The sequence below is a fragment of the Carcharhinus amblyrhynchos genome, chromosome 24, assembly GCF_965287045.1.
Source record: "Carcharhinus amblyrhynchos chromosome 24, sCarAmb.v2.hapA, whole genome shotgun sequence".
In the NCBI taxonomy this organism is placed as follows: Eukaryota; Metazoa; Chordata; class Chondrichthyes; order Carcharhiniformes; family Carcharhinidae; genus Carcharhinus; species Carcharhinus amblyrhynchos.
Genome location: NC_137347.1, coordinates 20,548,988 through 20,568,175, shown reverse-complemented (window position 1 = coordinate 20,568,175; position 19,188 = coordinate 20,548,988). Strand labels below are relative to the sequence as shown.

Genomic DNA, 19,188 nt, shown 5'->3' with positions numbered 1-19,188 from the left:
TTACTTTATCTGTCCTTCAAAAACACTCTAACCTTAGCTGCCAGCCTGTCAACGTGTTATACAAGGTATTAACTCACTGTGTGTATGTGCACCTGTTTCTGTCTCTCACGCTCATCTGGCAGTGGAGTTCAGATAAATGCAACTTAATCTGAATGTATTGTACCATTCCATTCAACCTTGTTGGAGAACTCCTGCAGGGAAAATCCTAGAAATTTCATTCTCACCATTCTTACCCTGTTCTGTTGCATAGAAACCTTGCTTCTAGTGTCATTTGAATTCTAAAATTGAAAAATTAGTTTTGCTTTGATCAGGCTTCATTCATGTTGTTTTGTGCTTTTTGCCCCATATTAGCCATGTCACGTATGGGTACAGTATTATTAAATGCCTTTTGTCTCCTACTTATGGCAGGAATGGTAAATTGCAAATCCATTGTAGCATTAGAACTAGTATGTTTAACAGCAGTCTGAAGCTTGTTGCTGAGAATAGTCATTTACCCAGTATTCCAAATGGCAAGTTCACAGCAGTAATATTTTTTTGAATCAATACCATTCAATCCCCTTGTGATCCGAGTTGTGTGAACTGCTTTTCCTTTTTATTTAAATGATTGTCTGCATTTTTTTGACCGGCTCTTGACTGCTGCCTAAAGCTTAGAGCAAAGAATGGTTCTGTGTTAAGCTGAGTTTGTATCTGAATGTCATTGGCTGGCCATTTGAAGAAGAGTACTTTCCAACATTCTTCGCCATCATCTTTCACCATGCCCTCACCCACCATGTCATGTATCATATTTCTCTAGTTTAATTCCAGAGAAATCTATGTTCTCTGGGCACTTTCCATTATATAAATTGGAAGCTATATACTTTATCTAAAATCTAATTAAGCTAAGTTGGAGAAGCGTTTGCGAGATTAACCGCACATGATTTCAATGATACATACTGATATTCATTCATCACTGTCATTTGCTTTGTGCCCACAATAGATAATGCTAAGTTATTTTTGAATATTTGTAACTTTTTAAAAAAGTGCCAACAGTTGCTTTTGTTTTAACATAAAACGCTGGGAGTCAGCTTTAATCATTAATGAATCCATCTTTAACCTTGTCAGTGACCTTTCATATTCTCTTACATTGACTGAAACATTTTAACTGCAACATCTTAAAATTACTCAAGATTCCATTGCTTTCACTGTCACCTCAGTAAAACCTCTCAACATTTATTAAGACCTGTAGAAAAGTATTTTTGCATGAGCACAATTTTGACCATCCTCTTTCTGAGATCCAGTTTACAAAATTGTATCTCAGTTAATATAAATTGAGTTCTATTCCAAGTTTTGAGTTAAGTGATACAGTATGTTTTTTTTTGTGTTTCAAAGTATCCACTGTGCTTTCAGCCATACTTTCTTCAGGTCTTGTTTAAAATGGGCTCCAATAAAAGACTTTTCAATTTAGATTTTCTCTCCAAGCTGTTATTCCATTCGGAAAATGAAGAGGCACGAGTCTTTGCTCAAGCCCTGGCCACTATCTGTATTAACACCACTGCTTTAACACCTTTGGGACATAGTGACTTTGACCAATTTGTGTCTCTTCTCTATTTTGCAGAGCACTATGTCTAATAATAGTTTAGCTGTGAACCATTCATGTAACCTTAATTTGCCGCATGAGGGTGTTTTTTCTCACCACGTATTTAAGCGATTACTTTGAATGAGCTCAAAAGTCACATACCTCATTTGCAACACAGAACCACCATGAAGTATTTTTCTTGCGACTTGTCTCCGTCTTGGCCAGGTCCATTATGGCTGCAAGACTGCTAAAAATGTACACTCTTTTCTCCTCCTTCCTCCACCTCCATTTCCATTCTTGTGCTTTGTGTTCTGAACTATCCTTAAACATTGCTATATTGTCCTATTGCTACATTTCATTTTAGTTCTGCCAAAGGATAGAACCTCCAGAGCTTCACCCCATTATTATTGCTATGCAATGAACCATATTTTCAAGTTTCAAAATGTAGCAGCTAATTAAGGTGGAATTCTGTGTTTTGGACGTTGATTTTTGAAAACTATTAAACATTGATTATTTGGGTTCTCCTGCCTTCCTCCTGCCCTCCCACATAAAATTAAAATACTGCAGATGCTGAAGATTTGAAATAAAATGCTGCAAGCATTCAGCAGCTGAAGTTTGTGGAGAAAGGAAATTGGGGTTATAATTTCAGATCTATGTCCCCTCAGTCCTCCCACATCCTCCTACTTGATGACTTGGTTGTTTCAGTTTTTACTAAATATAACTTTGAATTGGTTTTCAACAACAACTTGAACATCGGGTTCCTTTTAAAATTTAACAAAAAGGTGAAGACCTAAATCTTCACAAAATTTGGAAAGACAATTTCTAAAATTGAAAACGCAGGACATGAATTTCACTTCCTATTCAACAGCGCTTTCAAGCTAATTACAAAATTACGAAATCCCCTCATTTGCTGCTACCTCTTTTTGTAACTTTCTTCAATTTATCACAAATTTTAGTAACAGTATTCTTCATAATCATAACTTTTCCCTTTTCTTGCTTTGGTAACTGCAACACAGTAATTTGTGAGAATTGTACTTTCACCTTCATACAGCTAAATACCAAAATGCTGATGGCTTATGTTTTAATATTTGCCTTTTGGTAAGACTCGAAATTCATTCTGACAACTGTTTGTTAAATTTGTTGAACTTCCACTTCATACTTTGTGAAATGGAACTGGAAAATACCTTTAGTTTATTGTGACTCCTTTTGACAAAGTTGTCCAAAGCACGGTGTCAAGTGTTTAGCAAGCCTCTTCAGCTGCTTTTAGATGACGCGCGGACACTACTAATCAGCCAAAACAGGTCTCTTATCTTTTACATACAACTCTCACTCTCTCTCAAGAGATGATACTAAAGGAGAGAGCCGACAAAGAATATTCCTTTTCTCATTTCCTGAATTAGTAAATGTTATAAAATTGGTGTTTTTATAGAAGCCATTCTCTATTTTGCTGTCTCTTTGACTGATCAACATTGATGCAATTTTACTGAATCTGAACTTGAGAAGCATAACTGATTTCATTCTTTGGGGCATCTAAATCAGAAAGGAATCAAACAGATTCCGATTTAATCCAAATAGTTGATAGAAAGTGTTAGTCAGGTAGCTGGGTCTTGAAGAACACTGAATCCAGTGAACAATTCCATTCAGTTGAATGACGATATAGATGTGTCTTTGCGATTTGTACTCATGGCCAAGAGGCAATTATCTTCATGGAAAATATTTGACAAAACTTTTATTGCTTGTGCGTAAGAGCAGGGGTGAGATTTCTTCCGGTGTTGGCAAAAGTCTGAAGGCGGGTGGGAGAAGTGGCATTGAGGCTACTGATGGGAATGGCGACTGTTTACACCATATAGTGTGGGATCTAGTCCAATAGACAGGCAGAGATGCTGTGATATATTGCTGGGGGTGGGGGAACCATCAGTGGCCTGCTCCACCATTAACAGCCCTTCAGTGATCCAAGCGCCATGTTTAAAGGTTGTCACATCGAGCGCGCCAGGAAACTTATGAAGCCCACAGGTATCAAGCTGGGATGCTGCGTTCACCTCCAGGCTCTGCACCCAGCACTCGTCACCAGGTGCCTGCCTTCTGAGACCAGTCATGCCTCGTGTTATTCTTGACACCACGCCGCCACGGCCACATCATTGTGATGTGGGGGGGGCTATAGTTCCGCTGTGAAATGTGACTTTGACTTTCTCACCATGTTTTCCATTCTCACCACCAAACCCACTTGCATTGAATAGGAATAGGACAACACCCCGCCAAGGAGTTTGCATTTCAATCAGGTTAGAATTTTGAGGAAGTAAAAAAGATTTGTGGAGCACTTTCGTCAAGATTTCCACCTTTACGAGACAGAGCTATCCAGCTATCTGAAACCAATTGGTGAGTTTTACCAGACATTGTGAGATGAAATATTCCGGCAAGGCCTCTATGGAGTGAAGAACGAATAATACTAGGGTTTGAATTTCGAATCTGGCTGTATAAGGAGTTTAATTTACTTTAAAATATGTTGCTCATTAGATACTGATTGCTGCAGATGCCACTGAGCTGGCTCTGGACTCCCGAAGTTTGTTGTTCGGTAACATAATAGCGCAGCATGAGACGCCCACCGTAGCCTCCGGCAGCTCATCCTCCTCAGTCCATTCATTCAGATCTGGATTGTAGGCCTGGATGCAGCTCTTGTACTTCTTTGCACTTTCATTCCAACCTCCAACCAAATAGATTCTGTCATTCAGGGTTGTTGCACCAGCTGTACTTACACCGACGGCTAAAGGAGCCACGTAGTTCCATTGGCCAGTGTAAGCATTGTAACGTTCAACCGTTATCACATCGACTCGCTCACCTTGCGGCCCAAGCTGACTGCCACCCATCACGTAGCTATACTCACCAAAGGTGACTGCACAGTGCCAGCCTCTGGGGGTACTCAAACTGGCATGGTCTTTCCAAGTGTCTATCGTAGGATCGTAGGCACACACTGTGCGAGAATAGCCATTGTTGATATAGCCGCCAGTTACCAGGATTTTGCCGTCACTGAGTGCAGAAGCGTGGCAACAGCGGGCAACCTCCATCCGAGCCTTCAATTGCCACTGATTAGTGGAGGGGATGTAACATTCCATGGACGCGAGAGGACCTTCTGGATTCCGACCTCCGATGGCGAAAATAAGACCATTGTAAGTGCACATGCTGAAGTGGGTTCGCCTCTGGAGCATACTGGCCAAATGAAACCAAGTGTTGAAACGAGGATCATATCTGAAAAACACCATTTTTGAAATATATATCTTTCAGTTTTGAAAATACCACATCAAGGTGACAACTTTATCATTTCATAAGATTTGCATTTTACATAATAATTGCTACACGACAAAGACCAGGGTTGATCTGTTCTGCCGTTCTGGTTTATTGCATTATACAAAGACAATGGAGTTGTTGACTATCGTAGCAATTGATCTCTTATCAGTTAGTCCCAGGCACCACATTGATGGAAAATCAAGGAGATTTTCTGTTGTAACCTAATTACCACTTAATTTATCTGATGTTTCTTGTCCTATATTAGACCAATGACTACATGTTACAAAAATATTTCATTGACTGTAAAATATTTTGGGAGATGCCAAGGTCATGAAAAGTGTTATATAAATGTAAGTCTTCCCTTTTACTTTATTACTCCTTACAACTCGAATGATGTCTCACACTAAGGGACTTGCCTCTTCACTCAGATTTCTAATTGGAAAAAATATTATTTTTGAAATTATCATGGAATTCAACCAATAATTTGAAGTGAGGAGTAAGACCTTTTGAGTAATTATGAAAATGCTGACATTATACTGTGCTTTGTCATATCTCTGGAGAAGTCCTAAAGAAGCAACTTAGCTTTATATTATGCCTTTATAATCTTAAGACAACCAAAAGCTCAACATCACCAATTAAGAACTTTAGAAGTGAAGTTACTCTTGGAAGGAATGCAGCAACTAAATTGTGCACAGCAAGGTCACAAGAATGGTAATATGAAAATAACCACATTATCTGTTTTTTGTGTTGATTGAAGTATAAATGTTGGCCAGGAGACCAGAGTCAAGTTTCTTTCATTCTGAAATAACACCATGGGATCTTTAACATCGACCTGAAATTGAATCTGAAAGATGGCACCTCCAATATTGCAGTATTCCTTGAGTTCTGCAGTGGAGTCAAAGCCTAGTTTCTGTGTTCAAATCAGGACTGAAGTACAAACTCACATCTTTTGACCCAGAGGGATGTTACCAGTTGAATCAACCTGGTTAAGAACCGCAGTTATATGCATAACACAACTTCAATGAAAGTCAAGATTTTTATTAGTTCACAAATTATAGTTTCCATCTCAATTTCAATTTTTGCAAATAAAATCCTTGTGAATATTAATTTTAATATTATTTATTACTGTCACAAGTAGGCTTACATTAACACTGCAATAAAGTTACTGTGAAAATCCCCTAGTTGCCACACTCTGGCAGTGCCTGTTTGAGTACTCTGAGGGAGAATTTATCATGGCCATTGCACCTAACCAGCACGTCTTTCGAACTATGCGAGGAAACTGGAGCACCTGGAGGAAACCCACACAAACACAGGGAGAACATGCAGACTCCACACAGACAGTGACCCAAGCCGGAAACCGAACCCGGCTTGGGTCACTGTTAAACAGTAGTGCTAACCACTGTGCCACTATGAAACCTCAAAACTGAAAGTTCCTGCTCCCCTGGAGTCTACTGCTTCTCAATGATGGGTGAATTATTAGATTGAAGTTTATAATACTGTAAAATGAACTTGTCTATATTAACTCTTAAATAACATTTTTTTAAAAAAAGAGATACTCAGAGTGAATTCACAAAAGCACAAGATTGTGTCCCAGTGGATTGCAATAAGGTAGCAGGAATTTTTTTGAGATATCTAGGAACTTTTCAAAAATCCCCAAAACACTTGAAAGGCCTGTGTTTCCTTCAATCAATGATGAAGTTCTTTGGGATATCCTGAGGATTTGAAAGGCACAGATTAATCCCAATTCTGAATTTTTCTTATTGTTCCATCAGATTTTTAATCTAAATAAATACAACCCAAATTGTGTGTAACAGACAATGCAGGTGCTTGCTATACTTAGTAACATAACCATAATGAGAGAGTATCGCACTTGTGATGTGCAATATTTGAAAGAAACTCATTGTTTAAGAGGGGCACATGTAAGTGAACAAATCTAGGTTTGGCATTGTAAAATAGTAACAACTACTAAACTTAAAATACTTGGATAATCTTGATCAGTCGAGAAACTTTCTCCCAATGACTGCCACATTTTTTTGAATATTTTAAAAGACTTTAAAATTACTTTGATACCATGAACGCATTTTTAATAACCAGTGTTATTTTAATATCAAGCCTCCACTATCATTCTTCCCCATTTCATAAACATCCATATTCAAGTCTGATTTTTTTTTCAGTTGTTTAACTGTTTAAGAAATTGACTGTTCTTACTTGGCATTAAACAAACTCACTCCAATTCTATCACCCAATCAACAGTACTTACATAATGACAGAATGGTTATTCAATGATCTGAGATATATTATCTGCCTTAATCAAAGTGATGCATACATGTACAGATGAATTCAGTTGCGGCTCCTGCAATGCCTCAGGAGCTATTTGTAAGAATAGCAAAGTGCTGTGAGAATAATGTAACCTGTGAGCCAGTGAGTTAAAACTTAAAGTGATCTGATTTCAAATGGGTCTGCCCTCAACTGCTGAATGTTTCAATCTTTAACAATGTTCAGCATAACAAAAGATACAATTATTTTTCTGCTCACTAGTAATATGTTTTGATAGAGCCCGATTGTGCCCATTGAGGTTCTACAGTTGGCTCAGTTCTCCTGGTGCCCCAGTGAGGACAATTAGCCAGATTTCATGCTTCTGACCCAGCTGGATGTCAAGTACTAGAACTAGATACCCTACATGGTCCAATTTCTACAAATTCACTGACCAGGCCAGGCTTATCCAACATTTTTATGTGGCGAGGGCCACATATTAAAATTTTTCCCACTTCAGATGCCTCAGATCCCATTCCATCCCACCTGGGACTAGCTCTGGACAACAGAGACAAGCTCTGCAATGCCTCTGCTCCCTGGGCCACACTCCCCAGCCCCTCTGTTCCTGGTCGCACTCCCTGGCACTTTCGTTCCCTGGGCCCTGCTTCCCAGTACCTGTGCTCCATGGGTTACAATCCCCAGCACCTTTGCTTCCTGGGCCCTGCTCCCCAATACCTCTGTTTCATGGACAATGTTCTCCTGCGCCTCCACTTCCTGGGCCACACTCCCCAGCTCCACCGCTTCCTGGACCATGCTTCTGCTGTCTGGTACACATGACCTGGTATCCCTGCTCCCTGGTACACATGACCCAGCACCTCTGCTCCCTGGTATACATGACTCGGCACCTCTGCTTCCTGGTACACATGACCTGGCACCTCTGTTCCCAGGTACACGACCCAGTACTTCTGCTCACATAGAACATAACAGCGCACTACAGGCCCTTCGGCCCTCGATGTTGCGCCGACCTGTGAAACAAATCTAAAGCCCATCTAACCTACAGTATTCCAATATCATCCATATGTTTATCCAATGACCATTTAAATACCCTTAATATTGGTGAATCCACGACTGTTGCAGGCAGGGCATTCCACACCCTCACTACCCTCTGAGTAAAGAACCTACCTCTGACATCTGTCCAAATCTATCACCCCTCAATTTAAAGCTATGTCCCCTCATTCTGGCCATCTCCATCTGAGGAAAAAAGGCTCTCACTGTCCACCCTATCAAATCCTCTGATCATTTTATATGCCTCTATTAAGTCACCTCTTAACTTTCCTCTCCATAACGAAAACAGCCTCCAGTCACTCAGCCTTTCCTCATAAGACCTTCCCACCATACCAAGCAACATCCTGGTAAATCTCCTCTGCACCCTTTCCAATGCTTCCACATCCTTACTATAATGCCGTAACCAGAACTTACGCAATACTTCAAGTGCGACTGCACCAGAGTTTTGTACAGCTGCAACATGACCTCATGGTTCTGACCAAAACTCAATCCCTCTACCAATAAGAGCTAACACACCATACGCCTTCTTAACAATCCTATCAACCTGGGTGCCAACTTTCGGGGATCTAGGCATATGGACACCAAGATCTCTCTGCTTAGCCACACTACCAAGTATTTTACCATTAGCCCAATACTCTGTATTCCTGTTACTCCTTCCAAAGTGAACCACCTCACACTTTTCTGCAGTAAACTCCGTTTGCTACCTCTCAACCCAGCTCTGCAGCTTATCTATGTCCCTTTGTAACCTGCAACATCCTTCCGCACTGTCCACAATTCCACCAACTTTAGTGTCATCTGCAAATTTACTAACCCATCCTTCTACGTTCTCATCCAGGTCATTTATAAAAATGACAAACAGTAGTGGTTCCAAAACAGATCCTTGCAATACACTACTAGTAACTGAACTCCAGGATGAACATTTCCCATCAACCACCACCCTCTGTCTTCTTACACCTAGCCAATTTCTGATCCAAACCACGAAATCACTCTCAATCCCATGCCTCTGTATCTTCTGCAATAGCTTACCGTGGGGAACCTTATCAAACGCTTTACTGAAATCCATATACATCACATCAACTGCTTTACCCTCATGCACCTCTTCGGTCACCTTCTCAACGAACTCAATAAGGTTTGTGAGGCACAATTTACCCTTCACAAAACTGTGTTGACTATCCCTAATCATTCCTTTCTGGATGATTATAAATCCTATCTCTTATAATCCTTTCCAAAACCTTGCCCACAACAGAAGTAAGGCTCACTAGTCTATAATTACCAGAGTTGTCTCTACTCCCCTTCTTGAACAAGGGGACAGCACGTGCTATCCTCCAGTCTTCTGGCATTATTCCAGTAGACAATGACGACCTAAAGATCAAAGCCAAAGGCTCTGCAATCTCCTCCCTAGCCTCCCAGAGAATCCTAGGATAAATCCCATCCAGCCCAGGGGACTTATCTATTTTCATACTTTCCAGGATTGCTAACACTCCTCCTTATGAACCTCAATCCCATCTAGTCTAATAACTTGTATCTCAGTCTTCTCCTCAACAATATTGTCTTTTTCCTGTGTGAATACTGATGAAAAATATTCATTTAGTGCCTTTCCTATCTCTTCAGACTCCATGCACAACTTCCCACTACAGTCCTTGACTGGCTCTAATCTCACCCTAGTCATTCTTTTATTCCTGACATACCTGTAGAAAGCTTTAGGGTTTTTCTTGATCCTGCCTGCCATAGACTTCTCATGTCCCCTCCTGGCCTCTCTTACCTCTCTCTTTAGGTCCTCCCTGGCTAACTTGTAACTCCCAAGCACCCTAACTGAGCCTTCACGTCTCATCTTGACATGAGGCTCCTTCTTCCTCTTCACAAGAGATTCAACTTCTTTAGTAAACCACAGTTCCCTCGCTCGACCACTTTGTCCCTGCCTGAGAGGCACATACTTATCAAGGGCACGCAGTAGCTGTTCCTTGAACAAGCTCCACATTTCAATTGTGCCCATCCCCTGCAGTTTCCTTCCACATCCTATGCATCCTAAATCTCAGCTAACTGCATCATAATTTCCTTTCCCCCAGCTATAACTCTTGCCCTGCGGTATATACCCATCTCTTTCCATCGCTAATGTAAACGTAACTGAATTATGATCACTTTCACCAAAGTGTTCACCTACCTCCAAATCTAACATCTGGCCTGGTTCATGACCCAGTACCAAATCCAATGTGGCCTTGCCTCTTGTTGGCCTATCTACACATTGGCACCTTTGCTCCCTGGGCCATGTTTCCTGACACTGCTTCTCAAATCACAGACTTTTTCTGCCCCATATTTTCTGCTGATAAGCTAACTAGTAAGCTTATTCAGAGCAAAAGTGGGAGATAAGTGGCCTGTGATTGGAGGAGCAGCTCCATGCAGAACCTTTCATTCAAATTTATTTATTTGACTGGCATTTGGAAAACCTGCTCCCAGGGCTGCATACATGAGCTTTGCAAGTCATAACTCTGGACAAGCCTGACCTAGGCTGACGTGAAGTACGGTCACTTGGAAAGTTAAGGGAAATTGGTCAGCATGTAACACAGTACAGCAGCTGTAGGGGAAAGGAGAGTGGTAAAAAAAAATACCACTTGGAAAAAGTTTACATGTGCCAATTTTATGTCCATTCCCATCATTGTACTTTTTTTTAGCTAGGGAATGGGATGCTGTGCATCTTGAATAATTAATAATGACATCATACCTACGAGAAGCAAGAGGGTGCTAGTTTGTCAAGACTGATTCAACTGTGAACATCACCAGCCCCTCATCTGGTCTCTATGTGGAACATTATATAGTAGCCTGGTTGGAAACAAAGAAAGTTCACACAACCAAGACAGATAAGTTTGGACACGCTCTCATGCTCCTTGAACTGAGGCATCTTGAACTGGCTTCACCTGAAACACTTATAAAGGAGTAGCAGTGGTATCTTTTTGCCTTCAATCAGATCCAAATTCCAAAGCATTGTCACAAAGCACCAGAAATCACCTAACAGAAATAGGGACTGTGATCTCATTTGTCTGAATTGTAGATGAAAGGGGATTTGTTTAGCTCAACTGGCTGGACAGCTGGTTTATAATGCAGAATGTTGCCAAAAGTACAGGTTCTATTCCCATATTGGTTGAGGTTATTCATGAAGCCTGCCTTGTCAATCTTGCCCATTACCTGAGGTGTGCTGATCCTCAGATTAAGTTGCCATCAGTCAGCTCTCTCCCTCAGAAAGGGAGAACAGCTAATGGTCTTTTAGGAATACAACCACTTTAGATGCAATAAGGTTTCAGAGATATAAAGAAAGCATTTGAACATTTTATCACCCACAGGGTCTTAACACTAAAACCTGATGTAATGTGACCAACAACAGATCATCTAATCACTTATCTCAATGCTGTTGATGGAATCTTATCGTGCAAGAAATTGGTTGCAATTTTTCTTTACCATATCACAACAGTAACAATGCCTCAAAAGTACTACATTGGCTGTGAAGTGTTTTGGAATGTCTTGAGGACATGAAAGTCACTAAACAAATTCAAGTTAAATTCAAGTTATTTTGTAAAAACTAGGACATATCCCTGATAAAAATAAATAGACCTTGGATAGTTCACAAAGCTATTTTTTCTGTGTTTGAAGTCATTATATACCAGCACATCCCACAGAACAATTGGTCTATGTTACCTGTTTAAACTGCTGACGGCATGTTTAGCCTGGTTTCGGGCATCATTCTGATCCTCGCCACCAGCCACATATAAAAAGCCATCCATCACGACTACACATTGATTGAAGCTTTTGGCTGGCATTTCTGCAAGTTTGTTCCATCCATTTTCAGGATCTCTGTATAAGATTTCTCTGCTCAAAGCCTTCTCAGTCAAAGCTGGTCGACCACCTACAGTCAGCAGGACCTTCTGTCCTCCCCTGAGCTTTGTTCTTCTAGACTGCATTGAGTTCTGTTGATGAGGCAGGAGATGGTAGTTCATGGCATTAACTAGGAGCCGATGGCAATCTGGATCTTGCATCATACATGGGATAGGTTGAACATAACTGACTAGGTCATGAGCTGAAATGGTGCCAAATCTGATATTACTCAACAGATCAGCTGCATGCTTCACCCTTTTCGGGTCAAACTGCAACCACTTCATAGCAATTTGGAATGCAGTGAGCTCAGAGGGCAGTTGTAGGCTGTCATCCATTAACAAATCACTTATTTGATCGTAAGTCAGCTTCATGAATTGATCATTTTCTGAAAACTCCAAGAAATTTTCACGGATGAATTTCTTTGCTGACTCTTTAACCTGGTTCAGCCCATACGTCCCAGCGATGTTCGAGATATACATGCAATTCTCCACGTTAATTTCTTGAATGAGGAAATCGGTGCATATGTTAATCAAAGTAGACATTTGGAATTGGGTGGCAGTGGCAATGGTGCATCCAATGGTATAAAGAGACAAACTGAGTGTCCCTGTGTAGGCATAGGTTAAGGCAGTGGTCAAACCCAACGGTGATGCATCATTAACATCTACACATTGAATGGACGGATCTTTCTTCAACATATTACGGAAATAATCGCTACAAGCAGCCATCACCACTTTATGGACATCAAAGGATTTATTCTTAGTGGATAGTGTGAGATCGGAAAAGAGCCTCTCCTGACGCATCCTGCTAATTTCCTCCAAGAGAAAGGCGCCATGTTTGGGATTGGAGACTTCTGAGGCTGTGCATCGAAACCCATTTGATCCACTATCATAGAGAGTATTCAGATGGTTTAGCTGATCAATGTCGATGGTTGTGTCCTCAACAATGCTTATTTTTGGTAATTCATTCTTTTCAATCTTGTTTTTCTTGGTGTTTTTCTTCTTTGGTGCCATTGTGTGTTTTACTGATGCAATCCAATCTAAAAGTAGAAATTTAATAATTTTATCTGTATTTCACAATTCCACCCCTTATAACAACAATTTTTAAATAAGTTGAAGTAAACCACATCTTGCATTTTTTCTGAAATGAAATCCTTGTGAATCAAAATTAAGATTTTATTGAATATTAAAATGACACACTTGGATACATGAATATTTAAAAAGTTAAATCGTATCATTCCACAAGTTTCTATTTTTAAGAAAAGGACTACAACTTTTGACAGAAAATGCTGAAAAAGAGTTAAGATTCATAATAAGATTGTTCACTGTCATAAACTATCTAAAATATCTTAACAGTCTTACATTGAGTTGTGATATTTAGCATTTACTTCAGTTGCACCAGACAGAAAAGGAACATTTATTTTTCGCCTTGCTAACTGGACGTTTATCATGGATTGATTATTGTCATGCTATTGAAAGGCTACATTTATGTTGGCCAATTTCAAAAGCAGCAAGATGTTTAGTCAAGCATAGAAAAGACCTGAACTGAAGTCACCAATCTTTATATGTACAAAGGCATGGGTAAAATTCTACTTTGGAAGTTCCCTTCGCCTAACTCCGTATGACTGCATATCAGGAAACTGTACATCCAAAGTACATGGAAGAAAAATTACCAACTAGAGATGTGCAATTTCCCAATATGCATTCTTAGTGGCAGATGTGGTGAAACATAAAATTTAAGTTGGATCCATTTTACATGCAGTTGGGAAATGCATGTAAAATGGATCCAGCTTAAATTTTATGTTTATGAAATACAAAATTTCCAAACTAAATAAGTGGGCAGATTAAGTTTGTTATATAGAAGTGTGAAGAACTGTGCAATGAAAGAGAATGAATGATAGATATTCTCCATTGATGTGATGGAGGGAAGAATGATGTTGAAAGATATGTATAATAGATTTACTACCTGATCAATGCAGCACTGGGTCAACGAACAAGCTGAATGCTGAACAACAAGTCAAACCAGTAGGGTGCAAGCAAAGGAAGTTACGCTGTGATTGTACGGCACTCTGGTAAACCGTATTCTGAATATTGTGTACAAGCTGGTCTTTGAGCCAGCTGGATTCAAGTTCTGAAGGCAAAAGGCGGATCCTTGGTGTCAAAGGTTTGAGTTGTGAGGAAAGAAGAGAGAAACTTGGGTTTTAGCATCTTTGAGGAGACAGCTCTGACAATGTTACAGAAATAGATTAGGTAGGATGTGAGGATGTGATATGGAAAATTTATATCTGGAAACAAAATTCAATATAAATCACATCTTAAATGTAGGACAAAGGTCAAACAAACAATAATCACAATTTCTAATGGGAATGCTAGAAGCAAAATACTGGAATTATTTAAGCAGCAATTGGGTACAGAATGGAGGGACCATGGGAACCTACTGCTGAGATGATGTAAGGTAGGGCAAATGGTCTTCCTCATCTGTATTTAATTTCATTGAATCCCTACAGTACAGAAAGAGGACATTCAACCCATCGAGTCTGCATCAACAACAATTCTACCCTACCTATCCCCATAATCCCTGCTAATCCCCCTGACACTAAGGGGCAATTTAGCACGGCCAATTCACCTAACCTGCACATCCTTGGATGTGGGAGGAAACTGGTGCACCCATAGGAAACCCACGCAGATAATGAGCAAACTCCACACAAACAGCCAACCGAGGCCAGAATTGAACCTGAGTTCCTGGTACTGTGAGGCAGCAGTGCTAACTACTGTGCTACGATGCCACCCTTATAACTTCTAATGAATTAACAAAACCAACTGTTAAAAAAAAGTTGTAATTTATTCCATTACTTCACTGCATGTGTATAGGATCCCCTTTAATTACTGTTGAGGGTTTGATGTCATGGGCCTGGCAGATTCAGCTGTTGTTTCCTCTATTAAAAGATCTCTATTTTGAGATTAAGTTCTTCAGCATCTGTGATCCCTGATAAGAAAGCCACCCCACAATCACTTTGACTTGCAACTTTTCGGGTGATGGACACTATCAATATTTGGATGATTAAAAAAAGATTTTTAAAATATTTTACATGATTATGTTAGTTGGAATAATAAATAATCATATTGTATTAACAGTATTGTCTGTCAATATTTGAATTAGAAGAATCCTCCTTGTAGGCACAATTTATTTTAACGTAACCTTAAGAACAGCAAAATTAAATTGCAGATATCTGCATTATGTGACAAGAATCTTCTTTTATAGTAGGGGAGGTGGTAGTATAATGGTATTGTCACTGGACTATCAATCCAGAAATCTCTGCCCTGGGAACTTGGGTTCGAATCCCAGCATGATAGATGATGAAATTTGAATTCAATAAAAAGTCTGGAATTAAAAGTCTAATAATGACATTTAAAAAAATTGTGGATTGTCATAAAACCCCATCTGGTTCACTAATGCCCTTTAGGGAAAGAACCTGCCATTCTTACCTGGTCTGGCCTACGTGTAATTCCAGATCCCCAACAATTGTGTCTTAAAATGTCCTCTGAAATGGCCTGGCAAGCCATTCTGTTCAAGGCAATTAGGAATGGGAATAAATGCCTATCCCATGAACAAATAATAAAAAAAGAATGTCGCTTGCCAAAATATCACGAGCTACAAATAGGAGAGGACCCAGAAATAATAGTGACCTGGAGGAAAACTGCTATCCAAGATATGTAGTAATCTCATTACTGCATTTACAGTGGCAAAAGAGATCCAAATGTGATGGTAGTACGTTTACAGTACGAAGGAAGCCACTGATGCTCACATACGTCTACTCTGCTTGTGGGGTTCGTATCGATTATCCACCCCTGCATTTTCTCCCCTGATAGCCTCGTGATTAATGCTGGGAGTAAAAATAAACCGCCGCCGCCTTGCACACAATTATTTGGAACTGTGACACTTTTAAAATATTTTTTCTTCGACCAGTTAAGTAGTTAGCTTTTCTCTGCAAAGTTCCCTGGCAACTCAGACTAAACTGACAACTCATCGTCTGAGAAGATCCAAGTTTAAGTATGAGGCGGATTTTGAGGTTGGATTCCCACAAAGGAAAAGCTCCAGAGTTAAACTCCTGCCGTCTCCCCTCTGATTATGAGACATTTTTCATCCCCTCTTCTTAACAATACATTTAATATAAATAACAAAGGGTGACCTTATTACTGCAGCAATTTTAGGAATATAGTAGGATAATTGAAAGCAGGTACCAAACACTCTGAAGTGTGAGATCCCCATCCAAGGGGTCGTTTTATTCACGGGCTGAGTGCCTGAAGGCTTGCGGTTTGGATCCAGCCTGAATAATTAACTAAACTTGCAAAGGGCGCTACAGACCATCAATTACGTTGCAGAAACATACTTACAGTATTTATAATAATTAACTCATATGTGTAAGTGGAAAGATCGAGAAGAGCAACCTCTTTTCCAGCACACACATGTGGGAACATTGACACAATAAACCGCCAGAAACATTTTGTATATTCCAATTTACGATTTACCTCAAGATTTTCTCAGGAAACTTTAGGAAACGGGTTGGAAAAGTGAGAGCTGAGATATTTTTTAAAAGGCTATGCAACATATCAAATCTACAAGAATGGCCGGACCTTTGCAATGTTGACCATGCTGCTATCTATCCCTAACTCTGGTTGAAAATAGAACGGTAAAAATACCAACGGGGCGGATTTCATTCCATGGAAATCTATAAATATTCACATGTCGTCAAGCGAAAATGCGTGAATATAGAACTGCAACTGGAGAAATGCACAAGGCAGATCCTTGCCGAGAACTAAATGAAGTCAGAATGATCCGAAACTGACTCGAAACGTTGCCTCTATTCTCTCTCCTTAGATGCTGTCAGGCCTGCTGAGATTTTTGCATCATTTTATGTTTTTGTTTCAGATTTCCGCATCTGCAGTATTTTGCCTTTATCAGTAACTTTTAAACTTGTTATAAATAACAAATGAACACTCGGCTACTCTTCACCATTGCAAATGAATGAAAGCCAGCTTTTTATATCTTTACTCAGCTTAGAACAGCAACGCACTATTTAGAAATTATACACGTGTAAGTCACAGATGAGAGTCAGTTGTTTAAATTGACCGTCAGGTGGACTGGGAGTTGTCCACCCCCGGGAAATACATGCCGTCAACGAATGGATTATTGTCAATCCAATAGAAATAAATGGAACGGAAAAGGAAACATTCATTTTTGGGGCGAAATACTTGATGAAAATCCCTTGATGATGAACATGTCAAGGTCTGGTGGCACTTTCCCTTTGAAAAGGTTTATCTTAACGCCAATTGAAACATCTGTCTTACCTTAGTCAGCATTTCCAGGCTTTCAGGAATCAAGTCAAGTTGAATTCATTTTGCCAGGAACGAAAATGACATATTACTGCAGCTACCGGCTCCCGGGGGGCTGCTAGCGTTTCCGAGACTTTAAAAGATTGGGGGCTCATGAAAAGATACATTCATGCTACATATTGTATCCTAAACAAAGGTTTTTTTAAGCCTAATTTATTAATATTGGAAAAGTTTCGATATTAAAGATGAAGTTTTGCTACATCGCCCCCCCTCACCAACATTAAACTTCCTGCTAAACAAGCCTGTCTACAACTAAGGTAACAATGAACATTGATTAGAATAGCTTCTAAATCTGCAACATTTGGTGAGGACACTGCCAATTCTCGTCCTGTTTGGGTGAAGGTGAAGCAAGGGTATGTGATATTTAATTTCATGTCGAGGCACCCAGCTGCTCAGTTAGTTACAAATGTGTCTAAGGCCAGAAATAGAAACAGAGAGCAAGGCTCAGCCTGAGTTGTTTATCAAACATGAATGTCGGAGTCACTAGTTACTTTACAACAGGAAAAAAAGAACTAAACGCACGAATTAATCTGATCTGCAGTCAGTTTAAGTTCTGTCCAATAATGGCAGTAAAATTGCCTTGAGTCGCGCCCTTTAAAGGGTTATTTCTGATCGCACACATCAAGGATGCTATTCCACCACCGCCTGAGTAATGGGAAAAAAAACTTTGTCTTGTTTCCCTGCTTGTTAATGTGAATCTGGTGCTGAGAGAAGTATTATAAATGACTAGAACCGACTGAGCAGCCACTGGGCGAATTCAAGGGTCCAATTTCAGACAAGTGAGCAATTGTGAATCCACGCCAACGAAAACGACCTCTTAAAAAACAACCCCCGTAAATATAAAACGCACTGCAGGTAATTATTACATTATAGCATTTCAGAAATTAAGTAATTTCAGTAACATTTCAAGAAATCCGTTCGTCAGTTTTATCGACTTTTATCGAAAATTCCGCCCCTCAAAAAATTATTTAAGAAGCTAACTGAAAATATGTCGTTATATTTCACTCAGAATTAATCAATACTTCGAGTATAGACCGTACTCCATCGGCAAATAAGTAAGCTTCACTCAGTAACTCCTCGCTAAGGGAACGGCAGGATTATTAGCGGTAGAGATTTCACTTTCCGTTGTATGAATTCCGTACCTTAGCTGATGAAACTCGCTGCCAGATGGTGCCAGGGGGAGAGAACTCCACGTCCGTGTGGAGGACTCGGATCAGCAAGGAGATAGTGACGGCTGGATTACAAAACAGGCTAAAGACCACACACAGGAACTGACGTTTCAAACTAAACCCACTATGGAGATTGGAGGCTGTTTATAACATTCATTGAGTCACACCAGAAAGCATTTACAGCGCAGAAACATGCCATTCGCCTCCGACCCTCCCCCCCTACCCCAGGCCCATGCTGGTATTTTTATGTGTGACAGGAGCCTCCATCCGCCCCATCTTCATCTTACCTTATCTTACTCCGTTATGTCAGGCAAAATGAGACAAAAACCTGAGGTGAGGAAGAGGGGCTTTTAGTCCAAGTCTACTCAATTTGTACCTCCAATGTTTTAGGTTAGGTTAACTTGAACCCCTTCTGGGGCCAAATTTCGAAATGCATCGATATTTTCGTCGTGAAAGAGGAGATATTTTGACTGTCAGCTGAAGCTTTTCTTGTTGTACCAGCAGTTAACTTGTTGGGAGCGGTATGGGCCATTCTCCTTTCAACAAAGGATAACAAAATAGCATTATCTTGGCAACGCAGCTGATGCACTGATCTACCATCGTCCCTTGT

At 40.1% G+C, this 19,188-nt stretch overlaps 1 protein-coding gene across 1 annotated transcript; it reads right to left on the bottom strand.

Annotated features, from left to right (window-relative positions):
• Positions 1 to 1,825: 1,825 nt before the first annotated feature.
• On the bottom strand, positions 1,826 to 18,660 carry LOC145358000 (kelch-like protein 31). The gene is made up of 3 exons (XM_080211670.1): positions 18,552 to 18,660; positions 11,843 to 13,055; positions 1,826 to 4,798 (listed from the first exon to the last, which is right to left on the bottom strand). Exons 2-3 carry the CDS (start codon positions 13,027 to 13,029, stop codon positions 4,066 to 4,068), a joined length of 1,920 nt encoding a protein of 639 aa, XP_080067796.1. The 5' UTR covers positions 13,030 to 13,055; positions 18,552 to 18,660; the 3' UTR covers positions 1,826 to 4,065.
• Positions 18,661 to 19,188: the final 528 nt, after the last annotated feature.

What these genes read in the sequence shown, in the direction of transcription:
- LOC145358000 (XM_080211670.1), bottom strand. Translation starts at nt 13,029, where the DNA reads ATGGCACCAAAGAAGAAAAACACCAAGAAAAACAAGATTGAAAAGAAT. An exon ending in GCCGTCAGCAGTTTAAACAG is followed by an intron (nt 4,799 to 11,842) that starts GTAACATAGACC and finishes GGTGTTTTTCAG; the next exon opens with ATATGATCCTCGTTTCAACA.